Below are 19,449 nucleotides of genomic sequence, written 5' to 3' on the forward strand. Positions count from 1 at the left end.
TGATATGGACATCTGATATGATGTGATTTGTTACGAAGATATTTCCTACTCTGGTGTTATGCTGTGCCGTGGTGCCGACGATGGGAGGGCGACCATATTTTGTTCATCGAGTCCCATAATGGGGCAGAATATGGCATATGTTTTTACATATATGATTTGAGATTATGATAAGCATATTGAAATACTGAACATTTATTTTGTATTCTGTACATACTATTCAGATTATGATTTTATCTAGTACAGTTCATGCTTTACATATTCGGTACATTTTTCGTACTGACCTCCTTTCTTCGAGAGCTGCGTTACATGCCCGCAGGTACCGAAGTTTGATTTGTTGATTCGCCGATTTAGGACATCTGCTGTGTTATTGACAGAGCTCTCTTGTTCGGAGCTTGCATTTTGGTACTGACTTTATCTCTGTATATTTAGATATGTTGGTCAGGGGTACGACGGGGCCCTATCCCATCTTATGACTATGCTATCATCTATAGAGGTCTATAGACAGAGTTATATTGTGGGTTTTGTACATATGTCTTGGATTTTTTTTGTTTCATGACGGTCTATCGGCCCTCGTGCCTATATCTGTTTTGTGATCTATTTAGTGATCTTTCCTAATTACTACCTATATTTTCTCGGCAAACATGCTAATTTAGGGTAAGGGTATGTTTGGGTGCTCAAATCGAGCATCAGTCATGGCCTACGGGGTTGGGTCATGACAAAAGTGGTATCAGAGCGGTTGGGTCCTCGGAATGTCTACAGACCGTGTCTAGTAGAGTCTTATTTATCGGTGTGTTGTGCACCACATCTATAAGCAGGAGGCTACCGGGCATTTAGGATATTACTTTTTCTTCTTGTCTTAGATCGTGCGATAGAGCTATATTATTAGGATGATTCTTTCCTAACAAAACGATTGTCATTATTTTCAGTAATGCCTCCGAGGAAAACGACGGCTACCCAAAAGGGCAAATCAGTAGCACCCAGTGAGATTGGTCAGGCACACAGAGTTACCAGGGCCTGATCGATTCTTGAGAGAGAGACTGTGCCCCCGACAGCCAGCTCTGCTACACCGCCAGAAATTAAGGCAGCCCCAACTGAAGATTAGAGGCCGGATTCACCTATTTTTTGAGCCCCAGCACCCGAGCCTCTAGCTCCACAGTCAGGAGCGGAAGACAGGGCTATGCAGGATGCGGTGCAACTATTGACCAGGTTGGTGGCCGGATAAGAACACAGACGTGGATTGGACGGAGATCTGGTATACAGGCCTGATAGTTCGAGGGCTCGTGAGTTTCTGACTTGTAACCCTCCAGAGTTCTTCAGGACAAAGCCTGAGGAGGACCCCCAGGAGTTCATTAGGGAAATGCAGTGCACTTTACGTCTGATTAAAGCTTCTGCGATAGAGTCGGTTGAGTTGGCTTCGTATAGACTACACGAGGTACCTGCCAATTGGTATGAGTCCTGGGAGTTGTCCAGGGGCAGACCAGCTTCTCCAGCAGTATGGGACGAGTTTACAGAGGCATTTATTAGTCATTTCCTGCCTTTTGAGATGCAGAGAGCCAGAGTGGACAGATTTTTGTAGTTAAGGCAGTGAGGCTGTAGTGTTCGCGAGTATAGTTTAGAGTTTGACTCATTGGCTCAACATGCACCTGCTCTGGTAGCTGACATAACTGACAGGATGCACAGATATGTGATGGGCCTAGATCGGTACTTAGTGGATAGTTGTTTGGTGATGGCTGCCCAGCCGGAGATGGACATCGCTCGTATTCAGGCATATGCTCAAGGCATGGAGGAAAGACATAGAGGACACTAGTCTGATTGATATTTTGGCAGAAGTCAGCCCAAGAGGGCTAGGTCAGCTGGATATTTTGGAGAGTTCCGGAGCAGGCCATTCCAGTAGTAGCGTAGCAGATAGCCCACCCAGCCAACACGGAGTATGCCTTTACTATCCTCAGGCCGGAGATCAGGTGGTATAGGATATTTGGGAGCAGGTCTGAGCTTTAGGGCTTCATGTTCGCAGTTAGAAAGGAGTTCTGGTCAGATGCGGCCACCCAGGCCCCCGTGTTCTTATTGTGGTAGATATCATCCAGGAGAGTGCTATCATGCTACAGGGGCTTGTTTTGCCTATGGCCGTCAAGGCCATACGATGAGAGATTGCACAAATAAGGGCAATTCTGGCGAAGCGGCTCGGCCTACAGGATTATTTGCTGGGTCATCATCTTTTTTGGTAGCTATGCGCCCCACGGGGCAGGGTGTGTCTACACTAGCAGGCCGTGGTAGAGTCCGGGGTGGAATTTCTGGTTCTAGCGGTCCTTCAAACCGCACCTATGCCTTGGCCACCCGACAGGATCAGGAGGCGTCTCCAGATGTGATCACAGGTACATTGTTGATTTTTTCCCAGATTGTATATGTATTAATAGATCCAGGCTCTACATTATCATATATTTCCCCGATGATTGCTGATAAGATTAGTGTAAATCCCAAATCGATAGAACCATTTGAGGTAGCTACTCCTGTAGGAGATTCTATTATAGCAAGGCGACTATATAAAAGTTGCTCAGTAATTATATGTGATCATTGCACTAAAGCAGACCTAATAGAATTGGAGATGACTGAATTTGATGTGATTATGGGAATGGATTGGCTATCTTCCTGTTATGCTAATGTTGACTATCAACGGAAGGTAGTTTATTTCCAATTTCCCAGAGAACCAGTGATAGAATGGGCAGGTAATACAGCATCGCCGAGAGGGAAGTTTATTTCCTACCTTAAGGCGAAAAAGATGATCAGAAAAAGTTGTATTTATCACCTGGTTCGTGTACAGAACTTGGAAGCGGAAGCACTAACCCTTCAGTCAGTTCCAGTAGTTAATGAATTTTTAGATATATTCCCAGACGAGCTTCCAGGCCTTCCTCCCGAATGAGAGATAGACTTTACCATAGATGTGCTGCCAGATACCCACCCGATATCTATTACCCCATACAGAATAGCACCTGCAGAATTAAAAGAACTGAAGGAGAAATTAAAAGACTTGCTAGAAAAAGGCTTCATTAGACCCAGTATATCACTTTGGAGAGCCCCAATATTATTTGTGAAGAAGAAAGATTGGTCGCTGCGGATGTGTATTGATTACAGGCAGCTGAATAAGGTAACTATAAAGAATAAATACCCCTTCCCTAGGATTGATGATTTGTTTGATCAGCTACAGGGTGCCAAGTAGTTTTCAAAAATAGATTTGCGATCGGGATATCATCAGGTGCGGGTAAGAGAATCTGATATTCCAAAGACAGCATTCCGGACTCGATATGGCCATTACGAGTTCAAAGTGATGTCCTTTGGGCTGACAAATGCTCCAGCGATATTTATGGACCTTATGAATCGGGTATTCAGACTATTCCTGGATATGTTTGTGATTGTATTTATTGATGATATTCTGATTTATTCCCGATCAAAAGAAGAGCATGCAGATCATCTGAGAGCAGTACTTACAGTACTCTGGCACCAGAAATTATATGCTAAATTTTCTAAATCTGAATTCTGGTTGACTTCTGTGGTATTTCTGGGACATATTGTTGGGGCTGATGGTATTCAGGTAGATACACAAAAGATCGAGGTCGTAAAGAACTGGCCTAGGCCGACGACACCTACAGAGATACGTAGTTTCCTGGGATTAGCAGGGTATTACAGGAGATTTGTAGAGAAATTTGCTTCTATTTCAGCACCACTGACAAGATTAACTCAGAAGGGGGCCAAATTCCAATGGACTGATGCCTGTGAACGAAGCTTTCAATTATTGAAAGAGAAGTTGACTACAGCTCCAGTTTTAACACTTCCAGAAGGACCAGATGGGTATGTTATTTATTATGATGCTTCAGGTATAGGGATAGGTTGTGTCTTGATGCAGCACGGAAAAGTTATAGCTTACGCTTTCCGGCAGCTTAAAAAGCATGAAAGAAATTACCCTACTCATGATCTGGAACTAGCAGCAGTGATTCATGCTCTGAAGATATGGAGGCACTATTTATATGGTGTTCATGTTGATATCTATACAGATCATAAGAGTCTCTAGTATATTTTTAAGCAGAAAGACTTGAATTTGCGGTAGAGGAGATGGCTGGAGTTCTTAAAAGACTATGATGTCGATATTTTATATCATCCATGGAAGGCCAACGTCGTAGCAGATGCACTCAGCCGTAAGTCCTTGGGTATCTTGGCAGGTGTTCCACCAGGAAAGAAGGAAATAGTTCGTGAAATTGGTCAATTGGCTAGTCTTGGAGTTCGCTTGGCTGAATCGGGAGATAATGGGGTTTCAGTTCGAGAGTTTGCTGAATCTTCCATTATATAAGAAATAAAGCGATGTCAATATGAAGATCCTGTTTTGGCACGGTATCGAGATACAGGTATTGACAAAGAGAAGACCTCTTTTGGTATTACATCTGATGGAGTATTATTATACAGGGGTAGGTTATGTGTACCTGACGTTGCTGGGCTACGGCGACAGGTTATGGGTGAGGCACACTATGCTCGATATTCTATTCATCCGAGGACAACAAAAATGTACCATGACCTCAGATATTTATTCTGGTGGGATGGTATGAAAAGAGATGTTGCTAAGTTTGTAGCCCAATGTCCAAACTGTCAGCAAGTCAAGATTGAACACCAGAAACTAGGTGGCTTATTACAGGAGATAGAAATTCCAACGTGGAAGTGGAAGATGATTAATATGGATTTTACTACAGGTTTACCTCCCACTCCATTAAAGTATGATTCGATATGGGTTGTTGTTGATAGGTTGACTAAGTCAGCCCATTTCCTTCCGGTTCGGATCATATATTCAGCTGAGGATTATGCTAGGTTATATATTAAGGAGATAGTAAAGCTCCACGGAGTTCCTGTATCCATTATCACTAATAGAGGTGCCCAGTTTACAGCAAATTTATGGAGATCTTTTCAGGCGAGATTAGGGACCCAGGTGAGCCTTAGTACAGCGTTCCATCCTCAGTCTGACGGTCAAGTCGAGCACACTATTCAAACACTGGAAGATATGCTGCGGGCCTGTGTTATTGATTTTAGGGGTAGCTGGGATGACCATCTACCACTTGTTGAATTTGATTATAATAATAGCTATCATTCTAGTATTCAGATGGCACCGTATGAGGCTCTGTATGGAAGAAAATGCAGGTCACTTATAGGTTGGTTCGATGTGGGTGAAACTAAGTTGATTGGCCCAGATCTGATTTAGCAGGCAGTTGAGAAGGTGAAACTTATTCAGGAACGATTATTGGCAGCTCAAAGTCGACAGAAAGCATATGCTGACAACCGGAATCGACCTTTAGAGTTCCAAGTGGATGACTGGGTATTCTTGAAAGTGTTACCTATGAAGGGCGTCATGAGATTCGGCAGAAAATGAAAGCTTAGTCTGAGATACATCGGGCCTTATCAGATTGTCCATAAAGTAAGCAAGGTTGCCTATGAGTTGGACCTACCAGCTGATTTAGAAGCGGTACATTTGGTGTTTCACGTGTCTATGCTTCGCAAATTCATTGGCGATCCTTCCAGAGTATTTCCCGTACAAGACATTCAGGTGACCGAAGAGCTTTCCTATGAGGAAGAGCCGGTGGCTATTTTAGATCGTCTGGTCAGGAGATTACGCACCAAAGATGTGGCCTCAGTTAAAGTATTATGGCGCAATAAGCACCGAGAAGAAATGACTTGGGAGGCTGAGGAAGAAATGAAGAAAAAGTATCCTCAGTTGTTTTCTGCACCCACAGGTAACCTAAATGTCTTATTTATCTATGTTGGTTAGTTAATAAATTATGTGAAATCACTGTGTTCATAAAACCCCCTAGAACCAATGTAACATTCGGGGATGAATGTTCTAAAGGGGGGGAGAATGTTATAACCCGTACTTTGCGCCTAAGGACATGTTAGGGATACTTGTAATAATTCAAGGGTAAGACTATGCTTGGTCTTGTGATATACAAGCTTCATATAATTAAGTTGGGAGGCGGAATTATTAGAAAAGCTTAGGGGTAAAAGTGGAATTTCGCATGTGGGAATACTATAAAAGGGTGAGGAAAAAATTGGAATTTGGTGATGGGAATATTGGAAAAGGCTAAGGGTAAAATTGGAATTTCACAACATGTAGTTTTTATGAAGATGTATGGGCTAGGTGCTTGGGCTTGGAACTTAAAAACTAAAAAATGGGCAAGATAGGCCCAATCATTAAGCCATGGCCCAAAACAAAAAAAAAAGAGATCCAAGCCCATGTAAATTCATCCATGTGATGAATGAAATAAAGAGGGCTCTTAGTCATAAAATCCTAGAAACTACAAGACAAATTGAGAAGGAGAAAAACAAAAGAAAGAAGGGAAAATCGGCCAAGAAGACCAAAAATTTACCCCTTCAAATTTTATCCCAAAAATTATAATTTCCTAGTATTCCTACTAAGTCAAGTGTGCTCTACTACATGGTGTAGTTGTTTTGGAAGTTTGGAGGCTTGTTTAGTTGATTTGGAGATTTGGAGAAGTGAAGGAATAGGTAAGAATTAATTCAATTTCTTTGTGTTATGAAGTTTGTTGATGTTGTCATATGTGGAGGTGTGTGGAATTTATAAAAATATGGAAGTTTGCATGGTATATGGTGCCATGTATACATGTTCTTATATGAGTAAGATTTATTCAATTTTTGTAGTATTTTTGTATAGTATTTTTATGTAGTATTTGAATAGTAGTTATGATAGTTATTTGATGTTGAAAATGGAAGTTGGATGAAATTTATTGAAGTTGGAAATATGGGTTAGGTGATGTAATGGAAAAAAAATTAAGTTTGTATAATTTGTTAGTTGTGGTTATGGTTTTGGGGATATAAATGAAGTTTAAATGGTGTAAGTTGGTATTAAAATGGATTATAGGAATTATGTAATTTTAGTATGATATTATAAGAATATGGAGGTAAGTTATTAAAAGTATGGATTGTTGTTGTTGATTATAAAGTTGAAAGAAGGAAATGAATTTGATTATGAAGTTGAAAGAAGAAAATGAATTGTAATATTTTTGTTGTATTTATGGCCGAGTTGTAATCTCGGGGTTGTCATATATATAGGGGAGATGCTGCCGAAATTTTTGTAGACAAGTATTGGAAAAATTGAATTCTTAAAGTCTTATGAATAGTAATTGGTAAACGTGACCAATTGTAGATTTTGGTGGAAACGAGAATTGAAGTTGGACAACCGTAAAAAGCCAATAAGGTATGTAAAGCTTTACCTTTTTTTCTCTTGGCATGTCCTGGATGTAATAGGTGTGGATACGAGCCTCGGGGATCGCTCCATTCTTCGGAATCGACGCTCAAAATTACCCCTTTTCTATTCAATAGAATTGAATTAGGTATTTATGAATATTTTGGAAAATTTGTCTAAAGTTCTAGAATTTGCACAAATAAAATCTGACTACCTTGAAACTCTTCTAAATAACGTTATGAAGTTTAATGCACGTAAATTGTATACGCCACCTCATTCGACCGAGGTGGGCCCCACTATTATGAATTTTTCTTTGTTATTCCGTTTGGCTTATGTTAGGTAGTATTTGAGAGAAATTCTTTGCTACTCTTCTGAATATTATATGACTAATTATTCCATTAAGTCCCATAATATATTTTGAAATATGGAGACGATTCCAAAAAACTATTTTGACATAGGCTATCGTGAGGTTGGAAAGATTTGCGCTATTATTATTATTCAAGTTCTTTTTATATATGATTTGTTATCAAAATCATGCTATCGAGTCTGTATAAGTATTTTAAATTTTAAATTGCATTTAGTTTCTCACTACTCTACTCGTGTATACTGTAACCACTCTTCCACTGAGCCTGGGCCAGCATATATTTTCGTGCGTATTTCTCGGCGTTGTTCGCCGTGTCCCGACGTGAGGGGGCAGGTATAACATGTACATGGGGTGGTGTATGTTATGCCACGGAGTTATGCTATGCCATGTACACCTATGTTTGGGATATGATATGATCCGATATGATATGATTTGATATGATTTGATATGGCCATCTGATATGATGTGATTTATTACGGAGATATTTCCTACTCTGGTGTTATGCTGTGCCGTGGAGCCGACGATGGGAGGGCGACCATATTTTGTTCATCGAGTCCCATAATGGGGCCGGATATGGCATATGTTTTTACATATATGATTTGAGATTATGATAAGCATATTGAAATACTGAACATTTATTTTGTATTCTGTACATACTATTCAGATTATGATTTTATCTAGTATAGTTCATGCTTTACATATTTGGTACATTTTTCGTACTGACCCCCTTTCTTCGGGGGCTGCGTTACATGCCCACAGGTACCGAAGTTTGATTTGCTGATCCGCCGGTTTAGGACATCTGCTGTGTTATTGACAGAGCTCTCTTGTTCGGAGCTTGCATTTTGGTACTGACTTTATCTCTGTATATTTAGATATATTAGTCAGGAGTATGACGGGGCCCTGTCCCGTCTTATGACTATGCTATCATCTATAGAGGTCTGTAGACAGAGTTATATTGTGGGTTTTGTACATATGTCTTGGATTTTGTTTGTTTCATGACGGTCTATCGGCCCTCGTGCCTATATCTATTTTTGTGATCTATTTAGTGATCTTTCCTAATTACTACCTATATTTTCTCGGCTAACATGCTAATTTAGGGTAAGGGTACGCTTGGGTGCTCAAATCGAGCATCAGTCATGGCCTACGGGGTTGGGTCGTGACAGTAATTCTACCACCAATTACCCATAGGAACCAATTCCTTATCCATTTCCTTAGACTAGTTCATTACTAGTTCCGAAGTTAGCAGAAATCGGGCAGCATCTCTCCTATAACTTGCCCTATCCAAACTTTCGTTTAACCTACAAACCTTAGCAGACAACCAAAAACAACAATCATCAGCATATATACAAGTAAACCACTTCAACATTACACAACACAAACTCCAAACAACTCACTTAAAACTACAATACCAAAATAAGATTTTTAATTTCAATTTCGTAAAACCTTCACCACACGAAATGAGGTATCATGTGGATGCAACCAGAAGCACTTATACCATTTTTAGACATGTTTCCATCCCTGAAACACTACAAAACAATTCCCAATACGATACTACAATAACAACGACACTAGTTACATTTTAAGCCACTAGAATACGTCAAAATAGTCCCTACACGACCTGCAACTTCTTTCAGCCTTGACGTCCATATTTTCATATCTCCAACTCATGTTTACACACCCATAACATGCTTAAACCTTTACCAAAGCGTGGGAGAAGAGAATCAAGCCATACCTTGCTAGAACTCGCTAAAACTTGCCTCGAAAGTTCTCTTAACATGCTGAAATTGATGGGCTATTCGCGTCCCTTCTTCGCTGCCCCAAATTGTAATTTTATGTTGTTAAACACCGTCATATAGCTGTGGGATACCTAAAATAATTAATTCACAAAACGAAAGTCGGAGGCTTACCTCAAATTGGCCAAATTCATTGTTGCCTTCTCTCCTTTCTCACACTTTGTTTTCTCTTCTTTGTTGCTGATTTTTGGACAACATGTATATATATTTTTCCTTAAGAGGGGACACGTGGCATCCCCTAAGGGTAACACGTGAAAGCCCATTTAGGGTGCCACCTCATCCATGCGCCTACTCACATACTGCCATGTGGCAGCATGGGGTCCACCCCAAGCAGGTGCGTCACCTACTTGGTCCAAGTAGATGCATCACCTACTTAGTCCAAGTAGGTGCATCACCTACTTTCTTCCAAGTAGGTGCTACGCCTCCTTCCGCCTCTTCTGTGGGTTCATAATCTTATCTTACTTTAAGAACCTATGTAATCCTTGCTACGTAAGCTCAACACGCCCTCAAGTCGCTTAGTTAAGTAAGACATCCAAGTCGGTAGCTTATGCAAGTAAGTCGAGTCCTATGACTCATTACTTGGCCTCCAACTCCTTTTGGATTCTTATAACTCTATTTCCAACCTTTCCTACTATAGGGCATCACATCCTTCCTTCCTTAGAGTTATTTGGTTACGTTATAGATACTCTGGGTCGCGTGGCAATTTTTAAGAAGCTTAAGAAAGCATTCCGAAGTACGAAAGTATAGGGCATAACATACAGCACCCTGAGTTAGGCCATTTAGTAAACCCAACATCCTCAACAAAGTGTCCTGAAATAATGGCACTGCGACCTCGGGAAGGACCTGGTCCCCACCAATCTCAACACCTGGCTCTGGAGAAGCCTCTCTAGCCTGACCTCAGGCTGGTGCCTCTCCTTAGGTATAGCCTCTACCTACGACCTGTCTACGGCCACGACCTTTAGCTCGGCCTCTACCTCTACCCCTAGCTAGGGTCCTGACATCAACCTCGGGGACTGTCTCCCCTCTACCTGCAGCTATAGATCTAGTCCTCAGCATCTGCCAAAATAATACGTGATACTCAGTACTACGACAACAACCTCACATGATAAGAAGAATTAATAATAGAAGTTTTTCTAACAGTATTCATAGCCTCTCGAAGATAAGTATGTATGTCTCCATACTGATCCTCAAGACTCTATTTAGACTTGACGTGTACACGTGAGATCTATGAACCTAGAGCGCTAATACCATTTGTCACAACCCGATATTCGGGTGTGATGGCACTTATCTTTTCCCACCAAAAAAGACATCCTAACCTACTAGATACGAAATAAAAGTAGAAACAGTTTTAAAATAAACAATTTCAATGTCAAAAGCTAAAGACTTAATCATTACAAAATTTCTCCCATTAACTGGTTGTCATATGTACAAGCCTTCTAATATAAGAAACTGAAATAATTACAAATCTCCACCCTTGTATCTCAAATAGATCAAAGTAAAAGATAAAGAGGAATAGGAAAGATGGTCGGCATCAACATCTACCTCTCGAATCTTCTCGGTAAGCCGTGGATGGAAGGTTAAAGAATGGAATCACTGTCCAGGCTCAAAACATACACAAGTGTAGATAGAAAGGGTGAGTACCTCCGACATGATACCCAGCAAGCAAACAACTAAGACTAAGCTAAGCTAATAAGACACACATACTCCTGTCATACCATTCAACCCCTAGACTACAACCTGCATGGAAATCAGCCCAGTCTAGAAATTCTACCAACACAATACAGTATATATATAAGTCTCCATAATAGTACAACCCAAGTATCAAATACAATCTCAACAGTCAATAAATACAGATCAAGGGGATAGCAAGGGTAAAATAGTCCAAAATGACAAAGATGTATGATGTAATGATATGCAATGCAATGTCACATATAGTGATGCATGTCTGTCCTAAATAATACACATCTACTGACTAGTAGGCCGAAACCCATGGGGGACACATATGGACCATGTATCCGTTGGAACCATTTTCCTTCGGCATAACTCATCTCTCGCCGGATTCATTTTCCATCGGCATTACCGAAACCATTTCCCTTCGATATAAATTATTTCTCGTCGAAACCATTTCCCTTTGATATAATCATTGAATCAAATTCCATCTCAAAGTATTAGAATCAATACAAATAGGCAATGTCCATGTAAAATACAATGATGATATGGTAATATCAACAATTCAAAAGTCATATCTCAACAGCAAGTTTGAGTATCCACAATAAGCCAAATATCAACTCATATCTCAATAGCAAGTACGAATATCCACAATAAGCCAAATAAAAACTCATATCTCAACAGTAAGTTCAAATATTCACAATAGGTCAAGTATCATCTCCTACTGAATCAACATGTATAAATCCTCTCATTTCGACATCTATTACCCTTTTTTGCAATGTAAATCTACTTAACATCCATTTTCCTCATCTAATACCCAAAATCACTTTTCATCAGTTCCAAACACATAAAAATATGAATACATGATCCTACAAGCTTAGACATAGGTTTAGAAATTCACTTATCTCAATTTTACCCTCTAACTACGTTGGAATCTGAGCTTTACCCTTAGGCCGATGTTCCAAATCAAGATAATCTATTAAAATAATCAATTCCAATAAGAATACGAGTCTAACAATACCCAATTTGATATTTTTAACACTGGATCCAAAACTGACCTGAATAGTCCAAAATGACCGATTTTGAAAAAATGAACAGAAATCCAAAACTTTTTATATGAAAATGATCCTTGAGGTATTTAGAAACTATTAGTGAAAACGAAATTGAATTTGGACGTAAACCTGATCTAAAATCATCAAAACATTAAAACTTGGTTTTTTGAAAAATCTCCAAGGTTTGAGTTCAATAATTCATGATTTAGAGGCTAAAAACAACATATAATAGATGAATAATGACCAAATTGGTTGGAAATTACTTACCCACTCGATATTCCTCAAAAATCTCCCAAGAATCGTCCTCCCGAGCTCTCCAAGGTCCAACAATGGAGGAAATGAGGTCTAATTCCCAATTTAGGGATTAAACCCAGTTCAGGCATATTTGACCCTTCGCGGTCGCAATGAACAGTACCTTGCGATCGCAGAGGGTCAACGAGTCAACTCATTTAATCGAACCTCGCAATTGTGACAGTGTTCACACGATCGCAATGACTGATCAAGCTTACGCTTTGGAATCACGACTAAGCCTACTGGATCACGAAGAGTAATGCTTCAGGAACCAGATGACAACAACCAGCAACAAAATCTCCAAGTTCAAATTCTCGGAATCAACCCTGGATTTGTTTGGGATCCCAAACACACAAACCTTATATGCTACTATACTAATTTTGACGTTCCGGACTCAATGGAACCATCAAAATTCAAATTCAAGGTCTCCTTGATTCGAAACTCAAAAAGTTGCAACTAAACTAACTTAGGCCTCCAAAATACCAATACGGGCTCAGGATGTCTCAAAATTCAACTAACACTTCTTCTAGACCAAAAACCATGCCCCGAACCCAACGGAGTCGCTAGAATTCCATTTTGAGAGTTGAAACTCTAAAAATTGACCAAAGTCAAACCTTAGCCTAAAATTCACCAAATTCACAACTCAAGACCTCAATTCTTCATTATAGCCCCAATTTTGATTCCGTAAAGTCTCCTAGACTAATTTCCCCATTCCAGAGCTTATCGAATCGAAGGAGTTTCGTTCCGAGACTCGTAGCTCTGATTGACCTAAAATACCACTTTTAAACATTTGAAGCTTTCCAAAACCTAACCTTTTCATAGAATGTTTTTTAAAACCGACTCTCGATACAAACCAGATAAGACTCGGGGTAACTAGGGGGAGGGATAAAATGGTAATTTCACAAAAAAATGACCTTCAGGGTTATTACACTTATTTAGGGGACCAACCGCAAGGTGAACTTAACTTACCGATTTTGCATACTAAGAACTAAAATAGATCACTAATACAATATTCTTGCTGAGTTATGAAATCATGGGGAACACATTCCTAGTTACTTCTAATAATCTAAATACAAATAAATATTTAGTTCCAAGCTATTGTTATTCTTTTTATTTTTGTTTCAATTTAAATTTTCCCCTTTTTTAAATAACAACTATCAAGTTAAATTTTTTTATTGACAATATTCTTTCACATTCTGTATGGGATCGACCCTGACTCGTAGTTGGGTAAATATATTGCGAACGGCCGTTTATATTTCATTTTGAGAAGTATATTTGGACGATATCAAATATGGTGTCGTTGCCGAGGAATGTGGTTTAGATATTGTCTTTAGTATTTATTTTGATTTGTAGTCTTTATTTTTTTTAGTTTTTTTTAAAGTATTATTTTTTATTTATTTTTCTTTGTTTTTTTATTTTTTTGCTCTTCTTGAAATGTCATCTGAAAAAGTATGCAGTGATAAGTATTCTTGTAATTCCTGTACTTTTGATATTATGGACGTTAACATGTTAGTTTTTTTTTCAATAAGATAATTTTTATGGGGACATCGAAGATTTGTTGATTCTCCTCTATAAAACAATAACTAAGCTCATGTATGAGGTTGAGATGTTCGGCTTGGATAATCACAATTTAAATAATATGTTGTGTGCAGAGGTTGATGCGTTTAGCTCCCAACAATCTTATATCTTATATATATATATATATATATATATATATATATATATATATATATATAAAAATAAAAAAGGATCTTAGATCCGTCTACGTGGCATGCTCTTGAAGTAGAAAATTTATTTATCTATTTTCTCATTTTTAACCTTTTTTTTCCTAATATTTTTCTGTTTCTTTCTTCTTAATTTAAAATTATGAACAAGGGCTTTGGTAACTATAGCCTCAAAAGTTGCATCCCTTCAATGCTTTTATTAAAATCTGAAGACTTGCACCGATTCAGTATCACAAATCACTATGTCATCATATCTATGGCTAACGGTCAAAGTTAACATGAGGAGAATGTATGTATTATGTCGGAGGATTATATTAAAGAGTAGTACATCACAACCATGTTTAATTTTTTTAATTGAACTAAAGTTCAATCAATAAATTATTATTTTTTTTGAATAGCTTTGTGAAGTTTTTTATTATGATTTTTTGCTTATTCAGTAATTTGTATAAAGAATTGAGACAGTTTTAATCATTTTCACAATTTATGGGATTTTTTGTTTATGAGCAAAAAATATAATTTAAAAATCCAAATTGCATGTCCAAACAAAGCTTCAACTTCATGTAATATGATTTCATATCAAAATTTTAAATCATGATTTTATATCGCATGGCCAAACGCACAGTGTCGTAAGTGGTGATTACTAGAAAGAGAGATTTGGTTTAACTTTTCTTTTCGGTTCACTATTATTTCCATTCTTTGTTTGTAGACGTGCTTTGAAATCGATAACCAAAATAAAGAAAAAGCAACGGTTGATTAACTATCAAAACGTTCAGATCAATAAGTCCTAATATTCAATCACTTTCTAACAGTTAATGATGTGAGTTTAAGTACAGAAACGTCCAGTCTAGAAAGTTTCATAAAGTTAATGATGAGTTTAGGTACAGAAACGAGCAGTCTAGAAAGTTTCATAATGTTTCAAGTATTTCCAAGTACAACTACCATGCCACGAAAATACAGGTATTTCAATCATTTGTGGTTGATCGTTCAAATCCAACATCCAGTCCCGCATTTCCATCCGGGACAATACAGAGGCACAACATGCAAGGTCACAATGGTTCCCATTCCATCCATACAGATGAAAAACAAACAAAAAACAACAAACGAAATAGCTCAACAATTTTCCAAGATGAATGAACTAGTCAATGCGGTGAAAACTTCATCAACATTTATAAGGTCATTCGGCAAGAAAATTATAAAAGTGACTCCTAAGGGCAAAAGTAACTTAAAAGAATTACAATATTATGAGTTAAAAGTGACTCATAAGGGAAAAAGTAACTGAAAAGAATTACAATATTATGAGTTTGCATCTATATTGGCGGTCAATGTGTGTCCGTTCTTCTCTTTTTCCTGCTCGTCTAGCTTCAACAGATGAAAAGGCATTGAATAAGTCAGGTGGTTGAGGCAGTGTTAGAATGAAACCCAAATGACTATGGCGATAAATTTGTTACAATAACTGGATCAGTGCAAAGACTTCCAGGCTATAAGATGAGGGACTTCAATTCAGCTGTGGTGTGTGCAAGGAAGACATATGGACACTTGTCTGCACTCATCACTTTGATACAGGGGACCGACAAAAATTTGACACTAAAACTGCCTTTTCACCAAAATATATTAGTATGGGCCTTTTCCAGAAAGCTAATTCTCACACCATATATGTCATGCCAACCTGCATTAAATGCGAGTGTGGTACACTCAAACTGGCAATTTCCCTCCTGCAATTCTTTCTAAGGAAAGCATAGAAGTAATTTATGAAAAGCTTCTTAATGAACCAGGAACTTTTCCTTGCCCTAATATTTCCATGACCAAGGAGGTAAACCACACCAGATTCTTTGGCCTTGCGTAAGAATGAGAGCTCCTTCTCAAAGGACTGTTCAGCATCGGACAAGAGGGACTCAAATGAAGGGCCAGGTTTCAGCTCTTCTGAAGTGCTTTCTTCCATAACTGCCTTTCCGGTGTCCTTAAAATCAGATAAGAGAGGAACACCAAGCGAGTAAACACTCCCATTGGGAGCAACAAGGACCCTTGAAAAGGCATGCTCTTCTTCAGAATCTGATTCACCATTGCCATCACTTTCAAGTGACCGCTCCTGAGCATCTCTACGAATGAACTTCTCTAGACTTTCAATCAGTAGCTGCTCAAAAGCCTGCTGGTTTTCTTTGCGAACATCCTTGTAACCGTATCTGTCATTCCAAAGAGTTCGGACCGAAATATTAGTAGTCAAGTTCCACGGCAAAAACAAACAATAAATGCAGCAAAGAAAATGCATCTATTCTAAGGAAACTGTCGAAATATAAAGCAAGGGTCCAAATTGAATCATGACAGAAGAACTGCCCAGAGGAGTTAGGCAATTTAACAACCTGTTTGCAGACAAAATTAGGTATCACAACATAGGTAGGTTCCAGTTTCTCACAGGTAACTGAACAAATACCACACCTATTTACAGATATCAACTGTCATGCAGCAGTCCTTTTTGTAAAATTTATATTAAGTTCTCCTTAGCCACGTAAATCAGACCACATAGTCTAAACAAACCAACAGAAACGAAAATAACTTAGCATGCTTACCTGGCAATACAACGAAATATGTGGTAGCCTCTGGGGCAGACCCGGCGAAACAGGAACCTTTCATTCTGAGGTACTACAGGAACAGGAATGTATTTTATACAAACAAAAATTATCATTGAATGAACGGCAGGAAGAGTGGTGAGAAAATGTCCAAATATAGCTGGTATGCCCTTTGCCAGCTCATTATAAAGCAAGCCAATTCCAGGAGCTCTGATTGTTCCAAGGTTTGGGCCTAGTTCACGTAGCAAATCCATAGACATCTTTTGCTTGACTTCAGTTTCATACTTCAGCTTGCTTCCATAATTCCATATGTACATAATAAAAAATAAGACTACAGCAAAAACCAGAATAATCCAACTTCCATCTCCCACACTCCATAAAACTGATGAGAAAAATATTAACTCCAATCCCAAGAAGATAAAAACAAAGCTAAGCACAACAATGATTTTGATCTGCCATATCAGAAGCATGACAATAGTAACTAGTATTGTTGTCATCATCATCACACCAAGCTCGGCTATTCCTGTCAGACAGGATATGCATCAGATTAGGAAGTGTAGAATAAGCCAGTCTAAATCTTCATCTAATAATGCAGTCTAGAAATCAACAGCAGCATACCCAGTGTAATCTCACAAAGTAGGGTCTAGAGAGGGTAAAGTGTACACACACCTTACCCCTACCTTGGAGGTAGAGAGACTATTTTCGATAGGCCTTCAGCTCAAGGAAAAAAACAGTCCAAAGCAGTATAGAGAAAGAAATAGCGGAAATGAAGAAGTAATTGCAAAATGCTATAAACAACCTAACAAATTATCCTGAATAGTAGTCATAACAAGGTAATACAATAATCGAAGTACAAATATCAACAGATAGTAACCAAACTCGAAGGAAACCAAACTACAAGGGTAACATTACCACTACGGCTAATAGCACATAAGGATAAGCAAGACAATACTTAACGATCTAGCTAATCTTCTATCTTAATCCTTGTCCTCCATAACCTCCTATCTATGATCATGTCATCGGTGTTGAAGCAACGTCATGTCCTGTATAATCCCCTCCCAATACTTATTCGGGCTACCTCTCCCTCTGTTGAAGCCATCCATATCCAACCTCTCACACCTCCACACTGGAGTATTTGTGCCTCTCCTCTGCACATGCCTGAATCATCTCAGTCTCATGCCTCTCCTCTGCACATCCGTCACTTCTACCTTGTCCCAGATATCTTCATTTCTAATTTTATCTCTTTTGGTATGCACAGACATCCATCTCAGCATCCTCATCTCCAAACTTCCATATTCTGCAAATGTGAGTTTTTGACTGGCCAACGCTCCGCTCCATAGATAGTTGGTCGAACCATCATTCTGTAGAATTTGCCTTTAAATTTAGGTGGTATCTTCTTATCACACAGGACTCCGAATGCGAGCCTCTGTTTCATCCACCCTGCACCAAAACGACGTGTGAAATCATCAATCTCCCAATTTCCTTCGATAATAGACTCAAGATACTTCAAACTTCTTCTCTTTTGAATAACCTGTGTATCAATAGCCTTACTTCCATGCCAGCCTGAGGCGTTACGTTACTGAACCTGCACTCCGAGTATTTTGTCTTGGTTCTAATCAGCCTGAACCCATTAGACTCCGTTACAATTGAAAGGATCCTATTGTTTTACTAGTCAAACTGATCAGGACCTCTAAATTGAAATCCAATTATCCAAGCAACATATGAGTATTCTTCTGCTATCTTACCTAACAGGCCAAAACCCTTTATCTTAAGTACTTTCGGTTTCATCATAACAAAGAAATGGTCATTACATGTTACTATATCCTGTGGAACTAATAAGTACAATACACTTCGATATATTTAGATCCCTGTTTAGCAGCTGAAAAATATAGAGTCATGACCTGCAAGTCGAATATTATTCCTCCATCCCATTTCACACAACACATTTGACTTCACATGCATCAAAAACTGAGCAAGATCAAGTGCATAGTCTAAAATTGCAAGACTAAGACTACAAAAAATATTGAAGGACAAGAAATTGAATGTTAAGTTGTTTTTCTTTTTCTAATAGATGCCTTTTCATCTGTCTTTCTTTCCTGGTAAATGCACTCATACAAAATTCTATTTCTCAAAAGGTATTGTTAAACTTTTCAAGTAGTTACTTTGAATGCTCCCCTCAATGATTATCTACATGCCAGCTTCTAGTTAAGTAACACTGATATCCTAACTAATTGAAACTTGGTGATGACAAAGATCAAATAACTGAACAGAATAAAATTATAACTGCTAAAGGGATCAAAACTGCAGCATTTCATGGATAATTTAGAAAGCATGCTGCAATTGGAGGGTTTATATTTTCAAACACCAGATCAATCAATATAACTTCCAAGTTTGGCAAGTCAAAAGTCAAACAAGGTTTTATAAGCAAGCCCAAATCCATGCAAGAAGGCCGGTGGATTAATGCAAATACAAAAGCAATCGGAAAACTTTCCTACATGAAAGTATCTGAGTCAATTCAAATTACACTAATCAAAATCCTATTTTGAGAAGAACAGAAAGCAAGGGATTTATGTCTCCCCAGAGATTTGATATATCTCACATTAGTTTGGTGTAATCCAAAAGTCAAAACAAGATTGTAGAATATTGAATCAGATGACCTTGAACACTTAGGCCTCATTTGTTTGCACTTAATGGAGGTATGAATCTAAATTATTCAGATCTTAGCCCAATAAGTGCATTTGTGCTTTTTTCACTTTAAAACA

At 38.5% G+C, this 19,449-nt stretch overlaps 1 protein-coding gene across 3 annotated transcripts in view; it reads right to left on the reverse strand.

Annotated features, from left to right (window-relative positions):
* Nucleotides 1-15,266: 15,266 nt before the first annotated feature.
* LOC129876348 (potassium transporter 7-like) overlaps nucleotides 15,267-19,449 on the reverse strand; it is a 31,727-nt gene continuing 27,544 nt past the window's right edge. For all 3 annotated transcript variants that reach the window (XM_055951761.1, XM_055951760.1, XM_055951759.1), the window contains 2 exons: nucleotides 16,688-17,210; nucleotides 15,267-16,303 (listed from right to left, as the gene is read on the reverse strand). In XM_055951761.1, coding sequence (XP_055807736.1) covers nucleotides 15,766-16,303; nucleotides 16,688-17,210 — 1,061 coding nt within the window. In that variant the 3' untranslated portion in view covers nucleotides 15,267-15,765. The remainder of the gene's footprint in view (nucleotides 16,304-16,687; nucleotides 17,211-19,449) is intronic.

The sequence above is a fragment of the Solanum dulcamara genome, chromosome 12 (genome assembly GCF_947179165.1).
Source record: "Solanum dulcamara chromosome 12, daSolDulc1.2, whole genome shotgun sequence".
Lineage (NCBI taxonomy): Eukaryota > Viridiplantae > Streptophyta > Magnoliopsida > Solanales > Solanaceae > Solanum > Solanum dulcamara.